Source organism: Microcaecilia unicolor, chromosome 8 (assembly GCF_901765095.1).
Source record: "Microcaecilia unicolor chromosome 8, aMicUni1.1, whole genome shotgun sequence".
NCBI lineage: Eukaryota > Metazoa > Chordata > Amphibia > Gymnophiona > Siphonopidae > Microcaecilia > Microcaecilia unicolor.
Window position 1 is genome coordinate 53,225,934 of NC_044038.1, and position 27,651 is coordinate 53,253,584.

A 27,651-nucleotide genomic window follows, 5' to 3' on the forward strand; every position below is an offset into this window, starting at 1 on the left:
CTCCGATACCTCTTGGTCATGGTCTGCACTTTCTCTGGTTGGGTGGAAGCATACCCTACAGTCACTGAGAAAGCCACAGAAGTAGCTCGAGCCTTCCTTAGGGATGTCATCCCCAGGTATGGACTGCCCCTTGCCATAGGCTCAGATAATGGACCCGCTTTTGTTGAAGCCACACTTCAGGCCCTGTCCCGCGCATTGCGCATTACCTGGAAATTGCATTGTGCCTACCGTCCCCAGAGTTCAGGGCAGGTTGAGCGGGCAAACAGAACCTTGAAAAATAGCCTAGCAAAGATTTGTCAGGAAACCCAACTGAAATGGCTACAGGCACTGCCACTAGCCCTCTTCCGCCTCCGATGTACCCCAACTAAAGGAACGGCCCTCTCTCCCTTTGAAATTATGTATGGGAAGCCCCCAGCCATTTTGCAGGGAATTAAGGGAGACATAAGGACTTTAGGGTCTGCCCAGGTGCAGGAGCAGGTAGCCCGGATAATTTCTGAGCTTCAGTCTTATGCGAGAGAAATAAACCCTGTCCCCTTTCAGGCTCAGGTACATCCCTTCCTGCCAGGGGATAGAGTTTGGGTGAAAGACTGGAGGCTCCAGCCCTTGGGGCCCCGGTGGAAAGGACCTTTTACTGTTTTGCTTTCTACTCCTACAACTGTGAAGGTCGCAGGGATAATTCCATGGATCCATTGGTCTCGAATCAAGTCTGCTGACCAGACTGAGCCCAGCATGAATCAGATGGAGCCTAAACAGTGGAGAGCAGAAAGTGATCCCGCGGAGCCATTGAAGTTGCGCTTGACCCGAACCAGAGAATCTACTAGCTGAAGAGAAGGGTCAACTGCATACCGCAGGAGCTGCTGGAATTCGGCTTCATACTGAGATTCCTTCTTGCCCTAATTCTGGTTTTCCTGGAATTTGAGAGCTTGATCCTTGTCAGTTGAGGTTCTATCCCAACCGGTATAAGAACTCAAAGACTGAGAACACTATATTAGAGTAATCTGTGACTAGCACAGACTGTTGGAATGTTATTGCTTGATTAGTTTGCTTTATTTTTTTAGGTTAAGAAGAAAGAAAATGCTAGTAGTTTGGGCGCTTTTGTTGTTTTCTACTCCTTGCTTCCTTTTTATGCCCTAGGAGGAGGTATGGAGTTGGGATCACTATAGTTCCCAGAGTTCTGAGTTTTGATACTTATATCTGTATAAGCTGATTTAAGTCTCAAAGGGGGGAATGAGGCAGTCCTGGAAATAGGAGATAGTTTAGATTTTAAATAAATTCTTGATAATTTAGATTCTGTCTTATAAGGAATTCTGATCTCTGCTTATTTTAAAATATGTTTTATTCTGTTTAATTTTTAATACTTTCTTTTAATTAATAAGTTCTATTTCTCCCTGTAAAATATCTTTTCAATTCAGTGTTTACATCTTTGTCTGACTTTTCAAGTGATATTTTCTGCAGTTTAAGAGGTCATCTGGTTTCAATTATCCACATTCCTAGCTAGTTCTGTGTATGAAGCTAAAGGTGAAAGAGGTCAGGAAAAGTCAACTCTTTTCCTTGATTGATTATAGCTAAGTGTAGGACTGGCCCCTTAATGAATGCCCCGAGGGGGGGTAGAGCCCAGCTAGCACTTTAAGTTATGAGCTAACTGGGAATCTGATTATGTGAATAATAAAACAGAGGATTGAGCTATTGGTAAATTACTATGCAATGTTGTGCCTGTTACAATTACTGATGTCCATAAGTGTGAATTAGAATCAGGGATTGCTAAATAATAGAATCTGAGAATTTAATAATAATAAAATGCAGGAGATAGGTGCCGCATTGTCTAGTTTGAGAGGCCCCAGGTCGTAGGTCAGTTTAGGAAATATTTGAAACCTGTGTTAACTGATATTGTAAGTAATGTGTAGAGATAATTAGTTCAACACAGGGTAATCAATCTATTCCTTACCATCTGGTGAGAAGGTGGGGGCTAGAGGGGTTTAGAACCATATATAAATGAGAATAGAAGCAGCTTACGAAGGAGACAAGACACAGAGAGCCAAGAGAAGGAGAGGGTTAGCGCTGATGTTCTACTTTGTTTGCTGGCAAATAAAGAAGACTTTTCTCTCATTCTGGTGTGTGGTATTTGACTCCTGAAGTACCACAGATTCTGCTAACAATAGTGGTAATTCCTGCATCAGAGGCATGGAGGGGGGTGGGACACACATCCTGCGTGAAGAAGACGGAACTGCAATCTTCCCTGCTTCCCTCCAGCAGAGTGTGTCTTTTAGGCTTGGGGAACAGAGAGCTACTGGGTCTTAGGAGGGTCGCTGCAGGAGAAGGTGGGAAAGTGCCAGCATGGAGGTGGGTGGGACACACATCCTGCATGAAGAAGACAAAAGATGCAGAGGAAAGCGGGAAGGTGGCTGGTGGCAGAGGAAGCGGCTAATAGTGAGTTATTAAAAAATTGATTGTTAAAAGAAACAATTTGAATCGATTCACTGAAAATGAATTGATTCAAATCGCGAATTGGACAGCACTACTCCTCACACATGGAACATAACTAAAAGCCACATGCACAGTGACAGGTGACATTATAACACCACAGAGAAGCTAATTCCTAAGGAGGTTATCATCCTAAATTTACAAACTTAAAATTCCTGCTAATATTTTGTAACAAAAGCATTTGGAGATCTCTGTTTAGCATATAAACTGTTTATGCAAGATTCTAACTGCATTCCTTGCAATTGCAGTACAAAAAAAAAAGGGGGGGAAGAATAGAAAGCGTAGTGCCCCCCCCCCCCCCCCCCCCCCAGATTACCTTGCAATTTCAGGTAGTCTAATAGTGTAGTCAGGGCTGGAACAATACCTCAGCCCCAGAAGCTGTTTTGAGTGCAGGGCAGGAGTAACTGGGGATCACTCGTGCCCAAACTATATCTCATCACCAGAGATTGTAAAAAAGGGTCAGGGGAGCCTACAGGTGGGGAACAAGACACTCTGAGGGCTATGGGAGGGGCAGCTTCTGTTTGGGGGAGGGGCGGAGACAAATAGGTCAAAGCACAAATTTTCAGCTTCCACCAAAAACAGTAATTTTAGGCCAAAACCAAAACCAGGCAGAAAAAAAAAGATTTTGGCCTGGTTTTGGAGCCATAACCAAAACTGAAATTCAGTTGGCCTCTACTTTACATTCTAAAACAATATTTGCACTATGTACTTACCGGCTTTGGGTTAACCTCAGTGATAATAAGGCGTAACAGACAATTGAGCAGCCGTTGCTTATAAAGGGTGGTAGATCTAGATGCAGCACTAGAGTCTGTATTCTGCTCTCCAGACATCTGGGCTTTGGACCTTGAGCCTACTATCCAGTCATACTCCAGTTGCAGTTTGCTTGGCTTGCCTAGCATGAGGTAGACTTCAGCCAATGTCAAATTTTCCGAGGACTGCAGATTCCAGCCTTCTTCTCGAACATGCTGAACAAGTCTGCTTGGGTCCTCTCTATTAGGCTTTGCAGCAAACTGTCCCTGAGATTCAGGTGGAAGTGAGAAAACCGTTTGTTTCTCTTGCAAGTCCTCCACAGTTGTATCGGTTAACTCCCCAGTGCAAAGGTTGGGCAGTATGCTCTGGCAGCTCGTATTTTTATTTTCAATTGCGGCAGGGCTGCCACTGTTGGAGTAGGATGTCCCAGCTCCTGCTGCAAGCGGTAATTCAAGATTGGTGGCCTCTGCAGACCCAGATGGGAGATCTGCAGGAGAGGCACTGGTGGTGGAGGAAGGGCCCTCCTTGACACACGTGTCAGTGGAAAAGCATCTCTCAGGCACAATCAGATCATGGCAGGACTTCATGTAACGTGGGAATGGGTCCAGCAGGGAGAGCTCCTCAATGTCAGGGATTTTGGTACAGGGTACTGCTATTGTCATGGGGCCACAGGCTAGTGTCTTGCTGCCCTCTGTAAGAAGCGGCTCTGTGCTCTGTTTATCAAGGTGTCCATCAGGGTCTGGATGCTTTTCAAGATCAGGCAAGGTGCTAAGGTTTAAGGTTGTTCTTTCTGCCAACTCACCCTCAGGGTTGTTATCTTCAGTGTTGTGCATGGTATCCAATGCAAAAATAGTGGTCTTTCCTAGTTCTGTTATGTTCTCTTCCCTCCCACTTCCTTTGCCTTCACCTGCACCCCTGGGATATTTCAATTGCACTCTTGCTGTTCCCTGCCCACTTTGTATTCCCAGGATCTGGGCAGGAGGTAGCAAGAGCGAGTCCTTCGTGTTCTGTTTGCACTTGCCTGTTTCCTGCCAGTGCACAGTGCAAAATGCCTTAGAGTGGACTACCCTGGCTACGCCAGGAAGTGGGGCAAGGTTAGAATTCTCTCCTGGGAAGAGATGCAGCTCCATCTTTTCTTCAAATTGCTGTCCTTGTGCATCCACATCTCTAATATCCTGTAGCTGAAGCTCTTCTACTGTTTGACGCTAAGAACATAGTGTTAAGGAAATGTTACATTCTGGGATAAAAGAAGGAAAGAAGCAGTGGTGTTACTCTGTTTTGTAACATCAGCCTTACCTTACAGCTCTCCCAATGATTACTTCTCCACTCCTAAAATAAAATTAATCAGTTTTATATGTTTAAAAATAATCTACCATGACTTAATACATTGAAAAAAGTGTACATATTAGTATGTCCTGAGTTGCAGCTGTCAATAGAAATGCTTTTATTTTAGTTGCTAGCAATGTGTATGTGTGGGGGAGGGGGGAGAAAGGGGTCACATGTCAAAGTGATGTACATGAACTCTTGGGCAGAACCAACTGCTGGCATAGTATTGAACAGTAGTGCTGAGATTGGTCTTCAATGGTATGAACCAATCTCTCCGTCAGAACAGCAATCTTGAAGTTCCAGTCCCTAGGAAGAATACTATTAAGTCAATTTGTGATTGACTATACTATCTTACTGCTTCTCCTTAATTCAGTTCCCTAGCAGCAATATCTTTAAAGGATCAACATAAATCAAGCGTTTTTTTAAGCATAAATAAATTTACTCTGTGTACCATAAAAAGTATAGATGAAGAAATGTAGCACACTAGCAAAGTTCACTTCTAGAATGTCAGAGAGTGAAGAAGTCAAGATTGAGGAGCAAATTCCAAATTTGTGCATCAGGTCAGGAGGTTGATATACAAGTTATACCCAAACTCTAGCGACTGCTTTTAGTTCTTAAATCTTCAGAAATCCCAATATTTACTTTAGTAAATTAAAAATTAAGTGGAAAAAAAACTGGCTCGTGGAACACTTTAAACAATTCTGAGTATAAAGGGTAAAGAGGGTGTTTCCCCGATAGGACAGGCAGAATTTGGGGAAGGGGAACTGGGGGTGAGAGAGTGTTTTCTTAGCCAGTACCACAGAGGAGAAATTGCTCCAAGGGGACCATGTAAAGTATGGCAGGTCCAATTGGTTCAACCTTGGGACCTCTATTTTGTGAGAAATGGGTGACCTGAAATTTGTCTATTAATATAAAGGACCTGAATTCCCCATATAAACAGCAATGTTTGCATAAAGAATGACACTTATCTACATGTCTTTCTTACAGGAGATGTATTTTCTGTGGCAACTGAAGAAGCTTTTTCAATGCATGTGCTAATCATGTGTGTCCTTGCATCATATCCAGCGCAGCTGAGACTGGGGCTTGGTACATTGTTAGCTCAGATTCTATACTTGGTAGACTACTAAAGAAGTTATCTGGCGATGTGGGTGGAGCTTCAGGAAGTTCTATATAATTTGGTATGTTTATGCACCTAATGACAACTAACGTGACTGTCTCTGGGTTGAACAGATACTTTTGCAACTGAAACACTGCATAATAGGGTGAGTGGAATTTTAACATAACCCAGGCACCCAATTTAGTCACTACAGCTAAATCCCACTATAGACACCTGCATTGAATGGCTTTTAAAGGAATTATACAACATAAGTGTTGCCAAACTGGGACTGGGACAGTATCCTGTTTCCAACAGTGGCCAATCCAGATTACAAGTACCTGGAAAGATCCCAAAACAGTACAATACATTTTATGTTGCTTACCTTAGGAATAAGCAATGGATTTTCCCCAAGTTCATCCTAATAACGGCATATAGACTTCTTTTTTAGAAAGCTATCCAAACCTTTTTTAAATCCCACTAAGCAAACTGCTTTTATTATATTCTCAGGCAACAAATTACACGATTTGATTAATTTCTTCGATTTGATTTAAATTTACTACTTTGTGCCTTCATTGCATGCCCCCTAGACCTAGTATCTTTGGAAATACAGGCGATTCACGTGTTCCCGTTCTACTCCACTCATTATTTTACAGACTTCTATCATATCTCCCCATCAGCTGTCATTTCTCCAAGCTGAAGAGCCCTAGCTACTTTAGCATTTCTTCATAGGGAAGGCGTCATCCCCTTTAATCATTTTCACAGCCCTTCTCTGTACCTTTTCTAATTCCACCATATCTTTTTTGAGATGAGGTGACCAGAATTGAACACAGTATTCGAGGTGGGGTCGCACCATGAAGCAATACAAAAGCATTATAACATCCTCATTTTTGTTTTCTATTCCTTTTCTAATAATACCTAACATTCTATTTGCTTTTTTAGCCACCGCCGCATAATGAGCAGAGGGTTTCAACATATCATCATCGACACCTAGATCCTTTTCCTGGTCGGTGGACTTCTAAATTGGAACCTTGCATCACATAAGTACAGTTCAGATTCCTCTTTCCAAGATGCATCACTTCACAATTGCTCACATTAAATGTCATCTGCCATTTGGATGCCCAGTCTCTCAGTCTCGTAAGGTCCTCTTGTAATTTTTCACAATCCTCTTGCGATTTAACAACTATGAACAACATTACGTCAGAAAATGTAATTACCTCACTAGTTACTCCCATCTCCACAGCATTTATAAATATAATAAAAAGCAGCAATCCCTGCACAGACAATTGGGGAAACCCACTATCTACCCTTCTTTATTGAGAATACTGACCATTTAACTATACTCTGTTTTCTATCTTTTAACTAGTTTTTAATCCACAGTAGAACACTACATCCTATCCCATGACTCTCCAATTTCCTATGGAGTTTTTCATGAGGTACTTTGTGAAATGCCTTTTGAAAATCCAGATACACAATATCAACTGGCTCACCTTTGTCCACATGTTTGTTCACCTCTTCAAAGAAATGTAGTAGATTGGTGAGGCAAGATTTCTCTTCACTAAATCCATGTTGGCTTTCTAGCTCATTTTCGAAAGAGATCGCCGGCCATCTTCCAACACAAATCGTGAGATAGCTGGCGATCTCCTGATCCCGGCCAAATCAGTATAATCGAAAGCCGAATTTGGCCGGCACCAACTGCTTTTTCGTCGCGAAGCCGGCCAACCTTAAAGGGAGGGTACAGAAGGCAGGACGGGAGGCGGAGTGGGGGTGGGATGGGGGCGTGGTCACTAGATGGCCGGCTTCACCCCATAATGGAAAAAAGATGGCCGGCTCAGACGAGCATTTCGCCGGCTGGACTTGGTCCATTTATTTTTAGGACCAAGTCACAAAAAAGTGCCCCAACTGACCAGATGACCACTGAGGGAATCAGGGATGACCTCCCCTTACTCCCCCAGTGGTCACCAACCCCCTCCCACCCACCCCAAAAAAAAAAAAAAAATTTTTTGCCAGCCTGTATGCCAGCCTGAAATGTCATACCCAGCTCCCTGACAGCAGTATGCAGGTCCCTGGAGCAGTATTTAGTGGATGCAGTGCACTTCAGGCAGGTGGACCCAGGCCCATCCCCCCCACCTGTTCCACTTGTGGTGGTTAATGTTGAGCCCTCCAACCCTGCCCCAAATCCCACTGTACCCACATGTAGGTGCCCCCCCCTTCACCCCTTAGGGCTATGGTGTAGATTTGTAGGGAGTGGGGTTTGGGGGGGCTCAGCACCCAAGGTAAGGGAGCTATGCACCTGGGAGCTATTTTTATTTTTTAATTTTCAGAAGTGCCCCTAGGGTGCCCGGTTGGTGACCTGGCATGTCAGGGGGGCCAGTGCACTACAAATGCAGGCTCCTCCCACGACCAAATGCCTTGCATTTCGCCGGGTTTGATATGGCCGGGCCTGGTATCCATTATGGCTGAAAAACGAAGCCGGCCATCTCCTCTAAACCCGGTGATCAATTTAGCCGGCCCCCACCGTATTTCGAAAATACGGTTGGCCCTGCCCCCTTGCAGAGCGGCTCTGAAGATGGCCAGCCATCTATTTGGCCGGCGCCGTTTGATTATGCCCCTCCAGGTCTCATTAATCCACGCTTTTGAATTTGCTCTGTAATTTAGTTCTTTATAATAGTCTCATTATTTTGCCCGGCACTGACATCAGACTCAATCTTCTGGTACCATGCTTGATTTTAAAGATAAATTACTAATTACTAACACTAGTTCTGCAAGTTCATTTCTCAATTCTATCAGTACTCTTGGATGAATACCATCCGGTCCAGGCAATTTACTGCTCTTCAATTTATCAAATTGTGTCATTACATCTTCCAGGTTTATAGAGATTTCATTTAGTTTCTCCGACTCTTCAGGTTTGAATACCACTTCTGGCACTAGTATCTCTCCCAAATCGTCCTCAGTGAATACTGAAGCAACAAATTCATTTAATCTCTCCGCTATGGCTTTGTCTTCCCTGAGTGCCCCTTTTACTCCTCAATCTAGTGGTCAAACCGATTCTTTTGCCATCTTCTTGCTTTTAATAGACCTAAAAAAGCTTTTACTATGTGATTTTGCCTCCAACGCAATCTTTTTTTAAAGTCACTTTTTGCCTTCCTTATCAGTGCTTTGCATTTGAGTTGCCATTCCTTATGCTGTTTCTATTTTATACTCAAATCAATGCTTTACATTTGAGTTGCCATTCCTTATGCTGTTTCTTATTATTTTATAGTCAGATCCTTCTTCCATTTTCTGAAGGATTTTCTTTTAGCTCTAATAGCTTCCTTCACCTCACTTTTTTACCATGCCGGCTGTCGATTGGCTTTCCTTTCTCCTTTTTTAATACATAGAAATATAACTAGCCTGGGCTTCCAGGATGGTATTTTTGAACAGCATCCAAACCTGATGTAAATTTTTGAACCTTCACAGCTGATCCACTAAGGTTTTGTTTCACTGTTCTTCTCATTTTATCATAGTCTCCTTTTTAAAAGTTAAATGCTAATGTATTATATTTCCTGTCTGTACTTACTCCAGGGGTGGTTGATGCACAGCTCCAGATACATAAACATTCTAGGCAATACACCTTTTACATTGTATCTCTTGACTTTTCCTGGATCTATTATATTTTTCTAGATAAGGGTCTAATACATGGAGTCGTTTCAGCAGAAATTGAAACTATACTCTGGTCTGACCATGCACCCATTTGGAAAAGATGTATGGTAGTTTGTCTCTATTGTAAATTACAATTTTGGAAGCTCAATGACAGTCTCTTGGATAATGAACAAATTCTGCAGGATCTCAATAAGCTATAACTACATTTTTTTCAACATAATGTTAACCCCAATATATCCTTGGAGCTGCTATGGTATAGTTTTAAGGCCTGCATTAGAGGGAAACATCATATGGGCTGATAAAATGAAGAGGTAGAAGGAACAGAGGGATGATCATTTGAAGGTGGGTATTTGGTGCCTTGAGAGTCATATGCACATAACCAGAGTACAATAATTCAGAGCCAGTTATTGCCGATCTGAAGGCAATAGAAAAAAACTGGGCAGAACTGGTAGTACATGATATGCATCTGGTCAGGCAGGTCTATTTTGAAGAGGAAAATACAGTCAGTAAATTGAAGGTGCAGAAAATGCAGACCCACACAGTTTCTATATGTGATGATGAAGGTAAGGAGCATGGTGGCCCCACTAATATGTGAGAAGTTTTCTTAAATTCTACCAGGCTCTATATTCATTGGTAGTACAGGTCACAAAGTCAGAGATACAACAGTATCTGCAGAAATAACAACTAACTGCACTATCAGATATTCAAAGATCTTCATTGGATCGAGAGGTCGAGGTTCAGGAGGTTCAGAAGGCTATGAAAAGGCTTAAATATAGCAAACTACCTGGTCTATCCTCAACATTTTACAAGCCCTTTTTTAAATTTCCTGAATCCCTTTTTAACCTTAGTATTTAATGGTGTTTTGCAGCAGTGAAACTGTTCCCCCAATATATGCTGGAGGCAGGTTTAACTATCCTATCAAAGCCTGGAAAAGATCCAAAAGTGTGTGGTTCATATAGGCAAATTTCCCTTCTTAATCCGGATGTGAAATTATATTAGTTAGCATTTTGGCCACCAAACTTAATGCTTTCATTAGGGACATTATAGGGAGAAGATCAATGTGGATTTATTCCTGTCAGGACTATGAGTGATAAAGTCCACAGTGCATTCCATCCGCATTTGTATACGAAGCAACACGAAGTACTCATGGTTTTTTTGGTTACATGCCAAAAAGGCATTCGATGGAGTGGAGTGGGCTTTTAATGATAGAGATCCTATGTCGTAAGGGGTTTGGGATTCATTTTTGTGAAATGGGTGTCTGCTCAATATTCTGCACCTAGGCAAGGAGCAGGGTCAATGGTGGGTATTCCGCTCTTTCCCATTGACTAGGAGGACACGCCAGGGATGTTCACTCTCTCCCCTGCTTTCTGTGCTATCAGTAGCATCTATTATTAGATCTGACCCTAGCATTAGGGGGATTTGGGTGGGCAATAAGATATCCTTATTTGCTGATGACATTTTTCTTATCTTGGTTAAACCAGAACATATTTTACCTTCCATTATTCATGCCTTCCGTGTATATGGGAGCTCCTCTGAAACCTCTTATATTGCTGTTACTGAGAAGACCCTCCACCGTTTGATGCCTATGTTTTTCTTATTACTGATCCCTGGTGCATGCAATAGTCAAAACATGGTCCTTGTTGGGTTATGAAAAAACATTGCTTCCTTTTGACTTCTGAGTCTCCTGTGTGGTTTCATTGTGTATGGCAGAAGAAAGAAGAGTATTGGGCATCAGATGAAACCACACAGGAGACTCAGAAGTCAAAAGGAAGCAATGTTTTTTCATAACCCAACACAGACCATGTTTTGACTATTGCATGCACCAGGGATCAGTAATAAATAAAACATAGGCATCAAACGGTGGAGGGTCTTCTTAGTAACAGCAATATAAGAGGTTCCAGGGGAGATCTGGGAAATTATAGACCGGTGAGTCTGATGTCGGTACCGGGCAAAATGGTAGAGGCTATTATTAAAAATAAAATTACAGAGCACGTACAAAATCATGGGTTGATGAGACAAAGTCAGAAGGGAAGTCTTGCCTCACCAATCTACTGCATTTTTTTGAGGGGGTGAACAAACATGTGGACAATGGGGAGCCGGTGGATATTGTATATCTGGATTTTCAGAAGGAGTTTGACAAAGTGCCTCATGAAAGACTCCAGAGGAAACTGGAGAGTCATGGGATCGGAGGTAGTGTATTAGTATGGATTAAGAGCTGGTTGATAGATAGGAAGCAGAGAGTAGGATTGAATGGTCAGTATTCTCAATGGAGAAGGGTAGTTAGAGGGGTCCCTCAGGGGTCTGTGCTGGACCGCTGCTTTTTAACATATTTATAAATGACCTAGAGATGGGAGTAACTAGTAAGGTAATTAAATTTGCAGATGAGGACTTCCAGTGGAGCCGAGCAGTAAGATGGCCGCCGAGAGGTGAGCTCCGCTGTGCCCCGATCGAGGCCCCCGAACCTGCGGAACTCGGACCCCCTCCCAGCAGATCATTCCATCATCTGAGGCTAGCGGGAGTGCAAAGGCACAGGCAGAACAACAAAAGAATGCCCAGCAGGAGTGGGGGGAACCGCGGGAGCGCCGAGACCAGACCGCGATTCAAGATGGCGGACAGAGCCGGAGCGCACTTTTCCTCGAGGCACGGGACCAGAAACTGGGGTCAATAGAGGGCAGAGAAGAGAGATCTGGCAGCGACCCTGACGAACTGAGACCCGTGAGAGCTGAGGTGGGTGCAGTGGAGGCCAGCGTGTAGACAGAGTGACGAGCCCCTTTCCCTCCCCCCCCCCCCCCGGAGAGGCTACCAGAAGCGGAGGGAGCTGGGGAAGCCAGCTGAAGACAGCAACAGGAGCGGTGGAGACCCGAGCCAAGGAGGGGGGAGGAGAAGGAGAGGGCGCCACCCCCCTATAGGGCACAGAGGCCTGAAAGGGCAGAAGATGCAGGTTAACCACCAGTGCACTGAGGGAGCACATGGGCTGCCAGGATAAGGAGCAATAAAGGCAAAGGAGAAGAGCCTCCTCCCCCCTGGATGGAACAGAAGTCTGTTGCAAGCTTTTTGGGCTAAAATTATGCAGACTTTTCTTGATTAGAAAATAAATAAAAGCTCTAGAAGGCTGGAGCTGAGTGATGAACGGTGGGGGTAAGAGCATTCTGACCTATAATAGAACATAGTCTACTAACAGAGAGAACAGTGTCCAGGGGAACACCTGGTGTGGATACAAGCAAAACGTATCTCACTAAGGGGTGAGAAAGACAAAGATCATAGTCAACTAGCTCCAAGAGACTTTTGAGCAAACAAAGCTAAGAAAAGGAGATACACAGGATGCCGCCGAAAAAGAGCCTAGAAAAATTCCGGTATGCAGCAGATCAAGTGGGGAAAGCGAAACAGGAGGTGGCAGGAACCAGCCAGGGAGGAGAGAAGATGGTCACAATCCCCTCAGATTCAGAGGAAGACGGGGGCCTTGGAGGCAAGGGCGGAGCATCCTTTCTGATCAACGGACTAAGAAGTGTCCGGAGCTAGGGAAGGAAAGGGAGGGATATAGAAGGGAAGGGGGGAAGGTAGGGCAGGGACGGAAGGGGAGAATTCAAGGAGGGGGGAAGGGGAAGGGGGAGGGATTGAAGTTAGGTTCCTGGAATGTCAATGGGCTCAATAACCCCGGGAAAAGAACAAGGGTAATGAAAGAAGTAACTAGGTTGAGGTGGGAGGTGGTTTTCTTGCAAGAGACTCACTTAAGGCCCAGGGATGGACATCTGTTACGTGGTAAAATGTATAAAGAGGTGGTGACACACCAGGGCGCAGGGGGGAGAAGAGTGGGGGGTGTGGCCATACTGATAAGACAGACATGTGGGATGATCATCAAAAACAAATTCAAGGACACAACAGGGAGATGTGTGGCACTGCGGGGACTGATACTGGGGAAGGAGGTAACACTGATCAACATCAATGCCCCTAACACGGGACAGGGGGGATTCTTTCATACTTTATGGGAAGAGATTCAAGGGTTTGTAGGGGGACAAGTGATTTTGGGAGGAGATCTCAATATAGCACCAGATGCTCATTTAGATCAGTCGGGAGGAGGGGGATATCAATCGAGTTCGGGGAGAAAGGCACTTCATAAATTTTTGAGGCAGATGGAATTGGTGGATAGCTGGAGGATGGTACACTGTATGCAACTGGGATATACGTTCTACTCCCATGCAGAAAGCTCCTACACGAGGATAGATGGGTTGTAGGCAGTGGTGTGCTGGAGCCGGCTGGCTCCGGCTCGCAAGAGCCGCTTGTTAAATTTTGACAGCTCTTGTGAGCCGGTTGTTCTTCAGGGCGAGCCGGCTCCATTACACAAGGTAAGCATGGCAGGAAGGTGCCATCACAGGCCATGCTTACCTCCCCTCCCGCTCCCAAACATGTCCAGCGATTGTCCTTTGCCCCCACCCTCCCCTCCCGCTCCCATCCATCTTTTTTTATTACCTCCGTTGAAGCGCCGCGTTATTTAAAGCCCTGCTGCCCGTCTCTAGCCTTCCCTGTTTGCTTCTGATGAGTTCGTGCCCTTAGTCCCGCCTTCTGAAGTACGACTTCAGAAGGCGGGACTAAGGGTACAAACTCATCAGAAGCAAAAAGGGAAGACTAGAGACGGGCAGCAGGGCTTTAACGCGGCGCTTCAACAGAGGTATTAAAAAAAGATGGATGGGAGCGGGAGGGGAGGGTGGGGTGGGGCGAAGGACAATCGCTGGACATGTTTGGGAGAGGGGAGGGCAGGGAAGAGAGGAGAATCGCTGGACATGGATGGTAGTGGGAGGGGAGAATAGGGGCAATGGAAAATCGTTGGACATGGATGGGAGTGGGAGGGCAGGGGAGGGAGGAGAATTGCTGGGCACGGATGGGTAGAGGGGGGCTGGGGAGAGAAGACAATTGCTGGGCATGGAGGGTAGGGGAGAGAAGACAATTGCTGGGCATGAATGGATAGAGGGGGGCAGGGGAGAGAAGAGAATTGCTGGGCATGGATGGAGGGGAGGGCAAGAGAAATTCTGGACATGGATGGAGGGAAGGGAGAGAGAAGAAATGCTGGACATGGAGGGAAGATAGAGGAAGGAGATTAGATGAGGGAAAAGGAAGTGAGGAGAGAAACTGCACACGGATGGAGAAAATAGGCAGAAACTGGATCCACTGTACAGTCATGTATGCAGAGGAGCAGAAATGAAGAAGAAAGGAGGAAAGAAAAGAAATACATGGAAAGGAAGCCCTGGAAACAGAGTCAAGGGAACAGATAGTGAGCAGCAGAATCAGATACTGGGCCAGCATGATCAGAGAAACAAAGTCACCAGACAACAAAGGTAGAAAAAAATAATTTTATTTTCATTATAGTGTTTAGAATATGTCCACTTTGAGAATCAGGTGCTGAACGTTAAAAGTTTATAGTTATTTACTTATTTATGGCATTTTATCCCATATTAAACATGAATTAGATTGGAACCTGGGATCATTTAATTTTTTTTTCCTGGAGAGAGTAATGCATTGCCTTCACCCGGCTATAGCCAGCTCTGCAATTTTGGGGGGGGCGCAGAGGTGGACAGGGGGGCACAGTGGTGGACGGGGGGACGCAGAGGTGAACAGGGGAGAGAGCCTGTTGTTAAAAATTTACCAGCACACCACTGGTTGTGGGTACATCGTAACTGCATGCAGATGATAGAAGAGGCAGAAATAGGATCTATACAAATTTCTGGCCACGCACCTGTGTGGATTAGATTACAGGGGTGGGGGTACGGGAAGAGAACCACAACTTGGAAACTTAATGAGTCTTTAATGGGGGAGGAGCAGGTGAAAGACTAGGTGCGGGTCCTATAGACCCATCTCCCTACTGAATGTGGATGCAAAAATTATTGCTAAAGTGTTAGCGAACAGACTGGGTAGACTGTTGCCTAAACTGATCCACACAGATCAATCCGGATTTATACCAGGGAGACAAGTGGGGGATAATATTAGAAGAACGCTACATCTGTTATGGGAGGCTCAGAAAACAGATACGGGAATAGCTATACTATCGATGGATGCGGAAAAGGCATTCGACAGGGTAAATTGGGGGTTCCTGCGGGAGGTGCTGCGTAGAATGGGACCAGGAGGGACTTTTACAATATTATACTTGTTCTTTATGTAATACCAACTGTTTCTTTGCTCTTGTATTGTGATTGCCATGATGGAATATTGTAAGCCACATTGAGCCTGCAAATAGGTGGGAAAATGTGGGATACAAATGCAACAAATAAATAAATAAATTTTAGCTTATGGATTGAAGCCTTGTATAGGAGCCCGAGAGCCTGTTTGAATATCAATGGGAGTTACTCTCCCTTCTTTCCAATAAGCAGAGGGACCAGACAGGGTTGCCCGCTTTCCTCACTGCCCTATATATAGAACCGTTGGCAGAGAGGATCCGGGAGCATCCAGGGGATGAGGATAGGAGAGCGAGAACACTTTATAGCGTTATTTGCGGATGACATGTTACTCTATGTAAAGGACCCGGGTGGAACGCTATCGGTGATTCAAGGGATTTTTGAGGAGTATGGCACATATGCAGGGCTCAAAATAAATATGGAATATGGAAAAAAGAGAGATAATGGGAATATCGTTAAGTGAAGAAGAAGAGTCAGAGGTAAGGGGCAGGTACGAGTTCAAATGGACGCCCCCAAAAATTTGATATCTAGGGATACAAATACCTGGGAACCTAGATAAGGTATTCCAACTTAATTATGGCCGTTTACAGGAGCAGATTAGAAATGACATGTTGAGATGGAAAAGTAAGTGGCTGTCCTGGTGCGGGAGAATGGCGGTGATCAAAATGAATGTGCTGCTGCGCATACTATTCTTATTTCAAACATTGCCTATTGCGGTCCCGAAACCGTTTATTAAGAGATTACAAAGCTCTATAATGAACTTTATATGGGGAAATAAGAAACCACGAATGTCACAGAGAGTATTGTGGGGGGGGGGGGGGGGGGGGAGAGAGTGCTCCCAAACCTGGAGTGGTATTATTGGGGAACCCAATTGAGGTTGATCTTAGATTGGGAGAGGGGAACAGAGAAACCGGTGGAACAGTCATATTGGCCACAAAGGAGCTTGAGATCGTTGTTGTGGACGTCAGAGATAATAAGAAAAGGGCTACAGGGGGAATATAGTCCATACCTTAGGCATTTATTGGAATTATGGGGGAATATAAGGAAATGTTGGGGGCAGAAGGATGGAGTATCATCAATGGCCTTCCTCAGGTGGGAACCTAAGTTTAGGGCGGGCAGGGAAAATGCTACCTTTGTAAGATGGGAGCAGAAGGGAGTGGTGACATTTCGGTATGTGCTTCATGGGAGCGGAATGAGGAGTTTTGAGGAGGTGTGTACCAGGCATGGGATTCCTGTGAGCGCGGGATTCGCGTACATGCAAGTAAAACACTTGATAGACAAAGAGGGGTGGAGGGGAGGATACCCATGGGAAGAAGAAAGTTTAGAAAACCTATGGTTATTATTGGGGAGAGTCCCAAAACCCATATCGGTGGTAAATCGGTTCTTTCAGGGGGACGAGGACAAAAAATTCTCATTTCAGGAAGCATGGGAAAGGGATTTCCAATGCCAATTCACAGAGCGGGAATGGAAAGATATATGTGGGGAAGTACAGAAAGCCACGGTTTGCGTGTTAATACAGGAAAATGCGTATAAAGTGCTAACGCGATGGTATTACACACCAGAGAGGTTGCAGAAAATGTATTCAGGAGCATCAGATGTGTGCTGGAGATGTAAAAAACAGAAAGGCACATTTCTTCATGTACGGTGGACATGCCCGGGGGTGGTAGTATTTTGGCAGGCAGTGATGAAAGCACTGGCACGAACCATGGTAGTTTCACTGGTATGTGGTCCATGGGAGTGCTTATTGAAAATGTATAATGAGCGAGAGGTGTGGGAGGAGAGTAAGCTGATGCGATGGGGTTTAGCAGCGGCTAAGTGCCTTATAGCGCGCTGTTGGAAATCAGTGGATTCCCCAAAATTAGGGGATTGGAAGGTTAATGTGAGACTTCTTTGCATATTCTGTGGCACATGGAGCGTTTAACAGTATATAGGAGGGAGGGAGAGCTCCGACGTAAAAGGGGATGGACAAGACTTCAACAAATGATTGAGAGACTTTAGAGGGATTGAGGACACATTCCAGGGAGGGGAAATAGGTAGGGGGGGGAGGGAGGTAACAATGGAATAAGTGTTTATGTGGAGTGGGAGGGGGTGGGGAGGTATAGGGGGCAAGGTTGATTCCACCACTTGTGTTAGACAAACGAGTAGCTAAGCGGGGGATAACATGGGGAGAAAATGGTTGGAGGGCACTGTTTTAAGGGAGCAGTTTGAAATTAACAAGTTGTGCGGGTGTTTTGTAATACAAGTTAGGTGGCAAGTCAGTATGTTGAGACAATGCAAAGAAATGGGAGCATAAGCATGTTGTATACTGAATGGTTTGATTGTCCCAAATGTTTAAAAATATTCAATAAAAATCTAAAGTAAAAAAAAGAATTTGCAGATGACACAAAGTTATTCAGGGTCGTCAATTCGCAGGAGGAGTGTGAAAGATTACAGGAGGAACTCGTGAGACTGGGGGATTGGGCGTCCAAGTGGCAGATGAAGTTCAATGTTGACAAGTGCAAAGTGATGCAAGTGGGTAAGAGGAACCCAAATTACAGCTATGTCATGCAAGGTTCTGCGTTAGGAGTCACAGACCTAGAAAGGGATCTGGGAGTCATCGTTGATAAGACGTTGAAAACTTCTGCTCAGTGTGCTGTGGCAGCTAAAAAAGCGCACAGAATGTTGAGTATTATTAAGAAAGGGATGGAAAACAAACATTAGGATGTTATAATGCCGTTGTATCGCTCCATGGTGCAACCGCACCTCGAATGTTGTGTCCAATTCTGGTCGCCGCATCTCAAAAAAGGTATAAAGGAATTGAAGAAGGTGCAGAGAAGGGCGACAAAAATGATAAAAGGGATGGAACAACTCCCCTATGAGGAAAGGCTAAGAAGGTTAGGGCTCTTCAGCTTGGAGAAAGGCAGCTGAGGGGTGATATGATAGAAGTCTACAAGATAATGAGCAGAGTAGAGCGGACAGATGTGAAGCGTTTGTTTACACTTTCAAACAACAATAGAACCAGGGGACACAAGATGAAGCTAGAATATGGTAGATTTAAAACAAATAGGAGAAAGTTTTTCTTTACTCAGCGTGTAATTGGACTCTGGAACTCGTTGCCCGAGAATGTAGTGACAGCAGCTGGCCTTACGAAGTTTAAGGGGGGTTTGGACAGATTCCTGAGTGAAAAGTCCATTGAACATTATTAAAAAAATTTTTTTTTTTGGGGGGGGGGGGGGGGGGGTTGCCGGGTTCTTGAAGCCTGGATTGACCGCTGTCGGAGACAGGATGCTGGGCTTGATGGACCCTTGGTCTTTTCCCAGTATGGTGGTGCTTATGTGCTTAAAAAGTACACTGATTGGCTGCAGTAAAAAGTGGTGGACATACTGCTTAACATGATGGCTTTGCCTTGATTTTATACTTGTGTCAGACTCTTCCTATCGCTATACCCAAGACTGCACTGAGCCAACTGCAACAAAAGATATTCACTTACATTTGGAAGAAATATCCACCCCGGGTTTCAGGGAAGGTATGGATGAGGTGGAAACTGGAGGTGGTATGGGTTTAACTGACCTTAAATGATACTTTTGCGCAGCAAAGCTCAAGTACTGTTTTGACTAGGGGGAGGCTAACACAAAGGATTGGTTTCAGCTTCCTCATAACATCTGTTATGGGCACTGGGATATAACATAAGCGTTGCCATACTGGTGAAAACTGAAGGTCCATCAAGCCCAGTATTCTGTTTCCAACAGTGGCCAATCCAGCTCAAAAGTACTTGGCAAGACCTCAGAACAGTAAAACAGATGTTATGCTGCTTATTCTAGAAATATGCAGTGGAGTTTTCCAATCCATCTTAATGGCTTTATCAAACCTTTTTTAAAACCTGCTAAGCTAACTGTTTTTACCACATTTTCTAGCAACCAATTCCAGAATTTAATTACACTTTGAGTGAAGAAATATTTTCTCCAATTTGTTTTAAATTTACTAGTTAGTAGCTTTATTGAATGTCAAATGCTTTTTCAAATTCCAGATACACAATATCTGGCTAAAGGTGAGCCACATATGAATTAACAAATGTAGTAGATTGGTGAGGCAAGATTTCCCTTGACTAAATCCATGTTGGCTTTGTGTCATTAATCCATGCTTATGTAACATAGTAACATAGTAGATGACGGCAGAAAAAGACCTGCACGGTCCATCCAGTCTGCCCAACAAGATAACTCATATTTGCTGCTTTTTGTGTATACCCTACTTTGATTTGTACCTGTGCTCTTCAGGGCACAGACCGTATAAGTCTGCCCCGCACTATCCCCGCCTCCCAACCACCGGCTCTGGCACAGCCACAGACCGTATAAGTCTGCCCAGCACTATCCTCACCTCCCCACCACCAGCCCTGCCTCCCAACCACTGGCTTTGGCACAGACCGTACAAGTCTGTCCAGCACTATCCCCGCCTCCCAACCACCAGTCCCGCTTCCCACCACCAGCTCTGGTACAGACCGTATAAGTTTGCCCAGCCCTATCCCCGCCTCCCAACCACCAGCCCCGCCTTCCGATCTTGACTAAGCTCCTGAGGATCCATTCCTTCGGCAAAGGATTCCTTTATGCTTATCCCACTCATGTTTGAATTCCGTTACCGTTTTCATTTCCACCACCTCCCGCGGGAGGGCATTCCAAGCATCCACTACTCTCTCCGTGAAAAAATACTTCCTGACATTTTTCTTGAGTCTGCCCCCCTTCAATCTCATTTCATGTCCTCTCGTTCTACCACCTTCCCATCTCCGGAAAAGGTTCGTTTGCGGATTAATACCTTTCAAATATTTGAACGTCTGTATCATATCACCCATGTTTCTCCTTTCCTCCAGAGTATACATGTTTAGTTCAGCAAGTCTCTCCTCATACGTCTTGTAACGCAAATCCCATACCATTCTCGTAGCTTTTCTTTGCACCGCTTCAATTCTTTTTACATCCTTAACAAGATACGGCCTCCAAAACTGAACACAATACTCCAGGTGGGGCCTCACCAACGACTTATACAGGGGCATCAACACCCCCTTTCTTCTGTATATGCTCTGTAGAGTCTCTACCATTTTGCCCGGCATCTACGTCAGGCTAACCTGTCTATAAATTCCCACATCACCTCTGGAACCCTTTTTAAAAATGGGCGTTTCATTGGCCACCCTCCAACCTTTCAGTACCATGCACAATTTAAAAGATAAATTAGAATTGAAAAATGAAACGGCAGAACTATTAATAATATGTATCAGTATTCTGTGATGTATACCATCCAGTGCAGGTGATTTCCTACTCTTCAATTTTTCGAATTGCCCCATTACATCTTAGAGATTTGTTTAGAGGTTTAGAGATTTGTTTCAGTTCCTGACTCAGTCTTAATACCATTTCTGGCACTGGTATCTCTCCCACATCTTCCGATGTGAAAACCAAAGAATTTAATTAATTTCTCCGCTATAGCCTTGTCTTCCCTGAGTGCTCCTTTTACTCCTTGATCATCTAGCAGTATAAACTGAGGCTTCCTGTGCCTACTAGCTGTGCTTTATACTGATACTATAGTAACTGTAAAAAAAAAACCCTTAAATACTAGCCTATGGAACTGTAAGAATTTATATGCTAAGAAAAACTATTCCTTAAACTCCTTTGCAAAGTGAGCAGAGTAAGTCCCCAAAGTTACCTAATTCTAGGTCTACCTTTCCCAAGTTTAAAAACAATTTCCCAGCAAATTCTTACCAATGAAGATCTCTCCCTCTCTGAAAGCTTCACAGGATCTCTTCTGGGACAAAGAAAATATAACCCTATTCTATACCATATTCTGTTTTGTGGATTAAATTCTCTGTTTCTTTGATAGCGGCAAAATAAATTTTTTGTTTGGTTCTCCTTTCAATTTTAATCACATTTTGCTACTAATTAGGAATGAAGAGTTATGTAGTTGGAAGAAGGGGAGTCTTGCAAACTTATATCAGCTCCTTGGTGCTTTATCTCCTTGCCATGTATCAACAGACAACTGCTATACAAGGTAATACCAGCTTTGCAGCCTCAGGAGAGGCAAAAGCAGGTGGTAAGTGCAAGAGGGAAAAAGCAGAATCAGTTGATATCTGTGAATCAAATATAGTGGAGAATATCTTCGCATACTCCTCCCACAGACTCCCTTTGGGAGCTTGTGTTAGCAGGAGTGTGGGCAAAACAGAACATCTATATATCTGGTGAGAGTGCACTCCTGTCCGCCTCTAATAAGCACTACTGGGTTTGGGGAAGGAGGCGGAGGGAAGGAGTAATTATGCTTACTTTTCTGTGGTAATATATTAGTTTCATGTAATGTTTGCACTTTGTTTTGTGTAAACCAATAAAAATACAGTTAAAAAATACCTTCAACACCATCAAGTGTCCACCTATCACAAACCTGATCCACTGACAACATACACAACACTCTAGAACCATATAAAAAAAAAAAAAGACATTCCACTATACTGAAGTATTCAATCCATTTTGTTCCACATTATTCAAGGCAAATATCCAACATTGCTCACACTTTTTGAACTGTTTCCAGATGTCACATCTATGTTTAGATAAATTGATTAAACATGAAGTACAATGATTCAAAAGTGTGGCCATACTGCAAACAGTGGTGTACAAGAAGTGCTTAAAGCTTAGTAGTTTTAGCACAATGGCAGTGTTCTGTCATCCTTATTTTTCCAAGATCAGGAAGTTTGACCTATGTACAATTACATGGGCATTCTATCATAAAGATAACACTTTTAGATGTACACGTAAGAGAATTTTAAATAAAAATTTCTGACCAGTCTTTATATCTTCAAACACAGGTCCTTCCAATGTAATAGAACAAATAGAACTGGCCACATCTAGTATAGCTAGCAATTGATGCCTCATAAGAAATTCAAATGTCAGATTTACAGACCCTATCTTTCAAATTTGGATTTCTTAAATATGCAAATATACAATGTGTATCAGCCAGGCAATCATGCAATTGTAACATAAATCAATATTTAATACTTTTTAAATTTTATATGATAAAACCGTGTACTTCACAGGCCACTATATTTGAAGATTCTCTTCATTTTTAAACAGTAAAACTCAATCTACTATAATAATTTGCACCTCCAACGTTCTGATGTTCTCGGTTCATAATGTCTGAAGCAATCCGGTGACGTTACCGTGTTGCCAGGGAAACCGTGACGCGACAGCTTGAGAACGTTGGAGGTGCAACTCCTTTCCACACCCCCCCCCCCCCCCGTGCAAAGTGATGGCTCTGTTCCTTCCCCCCCCCCCCCCAATCTGCAGGTGTGACATCGCTTCCTTCACCCCCCTACCCGTGGTTTTGGTACCTCTCTCTCACTTCCTCTTCCCAACAGTGCTGCACAGTGTACGGGATTCTTCAGGGCAGGCAGGAAAGATCCCCAGTCTTGCCTGCCCGCTGCCAGTGCTGACCCTCCGCTGCTGCCGGATCGCTCTTTAAAAATGGCCGCAGAGACTTCCAGCGGCAGCCTCGCGAGACTTTTGCTGAAGTCTCGGCGGCCACGTTGAAGAGCGATGCAGTAGCGCCGCAGGAGAGTCAGCGCCAGCAGCAGGCAGGAAAGACTGGGGATCTTTCCTGCCTGCCCCAAAGTATCCACTGAACAACCTGGGTGGCTGGAGGGGGGCAGGGGAGCGAGGAGAATCGTTGGGTAGGTGGCTGGAGGGAGGGGCAGGGGAGAGAAGACAATCGCTGGGTATGGGTGGCTGGAGGGGGAGGGGAGACAATCGCTGGGTATGGGTGGCTAGAGGGAGGGGCAGGGGAGAGAAGACAATCGCTGGGTATGGGTAGCTGGAGGGGGGGGGCAGGGGAGAGAAGACAATCGCACACATGTGCTAGCGCCCGTTTCATTTCTAACAGAAACGGGCCTTTTTCTCTAGTTGTTATATAAAGCTCTTTCACATGCTCAGTTTACATATTTGTGTACTAAATTCAGTAATGTGAACAGCTGTTTCCATTATGTAGATGATATTTCTCTTTTACACAGAATTCATATCGGAAATTGACGTCATACCACAGTTATGTTTGCGAGTACTTATGTGTCTATTAGCACATTTCTAGATATGGAAATTAAATATAATGATGGGACATTTTGTACTTCAGTATTTACCAAACCTACAGATAGAAATAACCTGCTCCAATATGAAAGTATGCATCCTCTTCACATTAAACAGTCTAATATTTTCACAATTCTTGAGATTTCACTGAATCTGTGATTCTACTACTTCTTAGTGAACTGCTGTACAGAATTTAGTAGGCTGTGAAATAGTTCAGTTCCAGTCACTAGCAAAATAGTTTGATGATTTTGTGATTTGAAGTTTGCTACCTTTTGGATTTTTGTTCTGGTAAGTTATCACTAAGAGCAAATTATAAACAGTGTTAAGGAAAATCTCCTTCTAATTCTCTTAATACAATCATAAACACAAAAAGTGGAGAAGATTTGTAAAAAATGATCATCAACTCAATCCTCTACATGTAATTAATATGAGGAAAGGTGAGGTGTCGCCTCAAGAAACCCCCGGCTCTAATTTACTCGGAGCTCACGGGGGCTGGGTTGCTTCATCATTGGCAACACCACCACCTATAAAGCAGCCTTTGTCCAGCGTGTGTTTTATATTATTATTCTTTTTTTTCCTTTTATTTTTCTTTCTTTATCTTATACGATTTTTTAGCTCATAATAAACACTCATAGAGTTAGCATGTAACAGCTACTTAGCTTGTTGAGGTCCTGTCCTTCTTGCAATTAGTTGTATTTATAACGCGACCCAGACCGACAGTGGCCAGCGTTTCATTGCCTGCGTCAGGGTCACTTAGGTCTGCGTACAACTAAAAAAGAAAAAGTGTTTAGTACCCATGTAATCATATCATTTAGTAATATATAATTTACCTTAATCGTTACTCACACATTTTTTGCTATTATTCAACCACCTTCAATTCAAGGGTTTTATCGTCTGACGGACCAACACATAATGAAAATGGCTGCACTCTTTTATAGTTTTAATGACGTCAGACGCTGATGATCAGACTGACCAATCAGCTTGTATCTTCCTCTCTATCTCTATTTCAAATTTATCCAGACACATTTAATCGATAATTAAACTTATCTGATCCTGGAAACACTCTATCTGATGGAGTTATGAGGGACATCCTAATATTTTATTCAATTTAAAAGAAATGTCCCCATTCTATCTTAGCGTTTAAGCCGTTCGGAGTTAGTGAATTCAAGCGGAATATCCACTTTTGTTCATATTGAAAAAGAATCCTTCTTCTATCTACTCCGATGCGATCACGGGATACCCCTATCTGTTGTAACACTAGGCATCTCAAATCAGCAAAGGAGTGTTGTGCTGTATTGCAATGGAGTACAAAGGGAGTAGATATTCTTTGTGTGTTTAACACACTCCGATGTTCAATAATGTGGGACAGACTTCAAGGACTCTATATGTTAGACTTATTGAACATCGGAGTGTGTTAAACACACAAAGAATATCTACTCCCTTTGTACTCCATTGCAATACAGCACAACACTCCTTTGCTGATTTGAGATGCCTAGTGTTACAACAGATAGGGGTATCCCGTGATCGCATCGGAGTAGATAGAAGGAGGATTCTTTTTCAATATGAACAAAAGTGGATATTCCGCTTGAATTCACTAACTCCGAACGGCTTAAACGCTAAGATAGAATGGGGACATTTCTTTTAAATTAAATAAAATATTAGGATGTCCCTCATAACTCCATCAGATAGAGTGTTTCTAGGATCAGATAAGTTTAATTATCGATTAAATGTGTCTGGATAAATTTGAAATAGAGATAGAGAGGAAGATACAAGCTGATTGGTCAGTCTGATCATCAGCGTCTGACGTCATTAAAACTATAAAAGAGTGCAGCCATTTTCATTATGTGTTGGTCCGTCAGACGATAAAACCCTTGAATTGAAGGTGGTTGAATAATAGCAAAAAATGTGTGAGTAACGATTAAGGTAAATTATATATTACTAAATGATATGATTACATGGGTACTAAACACTTTTTCTTTTTTAGTTGTACGCAGACCTAAGTGACCCTGACGCAGGCAACGAAACGCTGGCCACTGTCGGTCTGGGTCGCGTTATAAATACAACTAATTGCAAGAAGGACAGGACCTCAACAAGCTAAGTAGCTGTTACATGCTAACTCTATGAGTGTTTATTATGAGCTAAAAAATCGTATAAGATAAAGAAAGAAAAATAAAAGGAAAAAAAAGAATAATAATATAAAACACACGCTGGACAAAGGCTGCTTTATAGGTGGTGGTGTTGCCAATGATGAAGCAACCCAGCCCCCGTGAGCTCCGAGTAAATTAGAGCCAGGGGTTTCTTGAGGCGACACCTCACCTTTCCTCATATTAATTACATGTAGAGGATTGAGTTGATGATCATTTTTTACAAATCTTCTCCACTTTTTGTGTTTATGAAAGTTATCACTAAGAGCCAGGAAGAGGTGCGGTAGCATTTCAAAAACCTTTGGGGTGGGTATGTGTGTTGCTGTATAGAGTTTTGAGTCCTTGTAAATGATTTCTTAAAAAAAAAACCAAAAAAACATTGGATTGGAAAAAAAATTAAAAATTGATAATTTATCTTCCTATTAAATTTCTCTGGCAATTAATTCTGAAGCTCTGCAATTACCTCTCTTATAGAAATGGATTTTATTTCTCCAGAACCCCCAGTCCAGTCTGGCCCAGTTTCAAACTTATTTCCTCCAGTTCTTACGCGATGCAAACTTTGAGCCCATTCCATTTCTGGAGGATTATTTTGGCAATGGACAGACACATTTTTGAGCCTCTATATATCTCCATAAATCATTTAACAACATTCCTTTTGGCTGGAAAAAATAAAAATCCCCGTACATAGTAGGCAAGTTTGAACAACTTGCACTGTTTACTGACCATTTAACCCTACTCTCCGTTTTCTATCTTTTAACCAGTTCTTAATCCACAATAGGATATTACCTCTTAGCCCATGATTTCTAATTTCCATAGGAGTCTTTCATGAGGTAGTCTGTCAAATGCCTTTTGAAAAGTGAGATACACAATATCAACTGGTTCACCTTTATCCACGTTTATTCACCCCTTCAAAGAAATGTAATAGTTTGGTGAGGCAAGATTTCCCTTCACTAAATCCATGTTGGCTTTGTGTCATTAAATCCATGCTTATGCATATGATCTAATCTTGTTTTCTATAATAGTGTCTACCATTTTGCCTGTCTTGCACACTGTAGTCAGTTTTAAAAAGTAAATTATACATTTATTTGCCTTCATATTAACAGCTACAAAGTAGTTAAGGTAGTTAAGGGAGTAAACGTCACACATGTACAGTCTGAAAATCAAATTATACACATACTGTTTTTCTCCCTCAGATCTCCATACTCCCAGAACACCTCTTATTAATCTAGCAAAATATATGCATGCCATGAGCCTGTGTATATATTTAGCTGGAAAAGAAAGGGTAAATTTCAGCCAAACCAGTTTACCTGAACAAATAGGTTTAAAAAAACTTAGAAGTTAGTCCCATCATAAATCATACAACCACAAATTACAGAAAAAAAAAAGATACAACACGAACTTCAGGCAGGGCCCATTTCTGCTTCAGGAATTCGATGAGGCTGGAGACTTTACGATGCAACTCCACAATCATTCTAGAGAAGCAAAAGAACAATGGTAAAGGCAATATTAGAAACAGATTACTATGAAAACAGAACAGGCTCTGTGCATGCCATTTTTGCTTCCAAAGATTGCCCCAAAAATAACAGCATTCCAAGCTTCTTAAGAACTCAATGAAACGTAATGATCGGGATTCTTTTATTTTGACAACTTATAATAGCACACCAGAGCCCTACTGGGCAGTAAATATACTTGAACATTAGTAGCAGCAAAATATATATCAACATATTTCTTCTGCATAGTTAAATTAGTAGCCAAACACACAAAGTTTTCAAAACCTCATCACTCATACTAATTTTTATTTATACAAGTTTTTATATTTTATTTTATTTTATATTTATGCCAAGATCTGTTCCATGCATGTTATGTTCCATGTATATTACCATGTAGGTATGCACCTGAACGCAATACCATTTGTAATTCTGTTACCCGGAAATGGCATCCGCCATTACGGCAAATGTAAGCCACATTGAGCC

The 27,651-nt window shown here is 43.0% G+C and overlaps 1 protein-coding gene across 1 annotated transcript in view; it reads right to left on the reverse strand.

Annotated features, from left to right (window-relative positions):
• CRAMP1 (cramped chromatin regulator homolog 1) overlaps positions 1-27,651 on the reverse strand; it is a 615,140-nt gene that overhangs the window by 323,466 nt on the left and 264,023 nt on the right. The window contains 2 exon segments of the mRNA XM_030211519.1: positions 3,195-4,436; positions 27,069-27,150. Coding sequence (XP_030067379.1) covers positions 3,195-4,436; positions 27,069-27,150 — 1,324 coding nt within the window.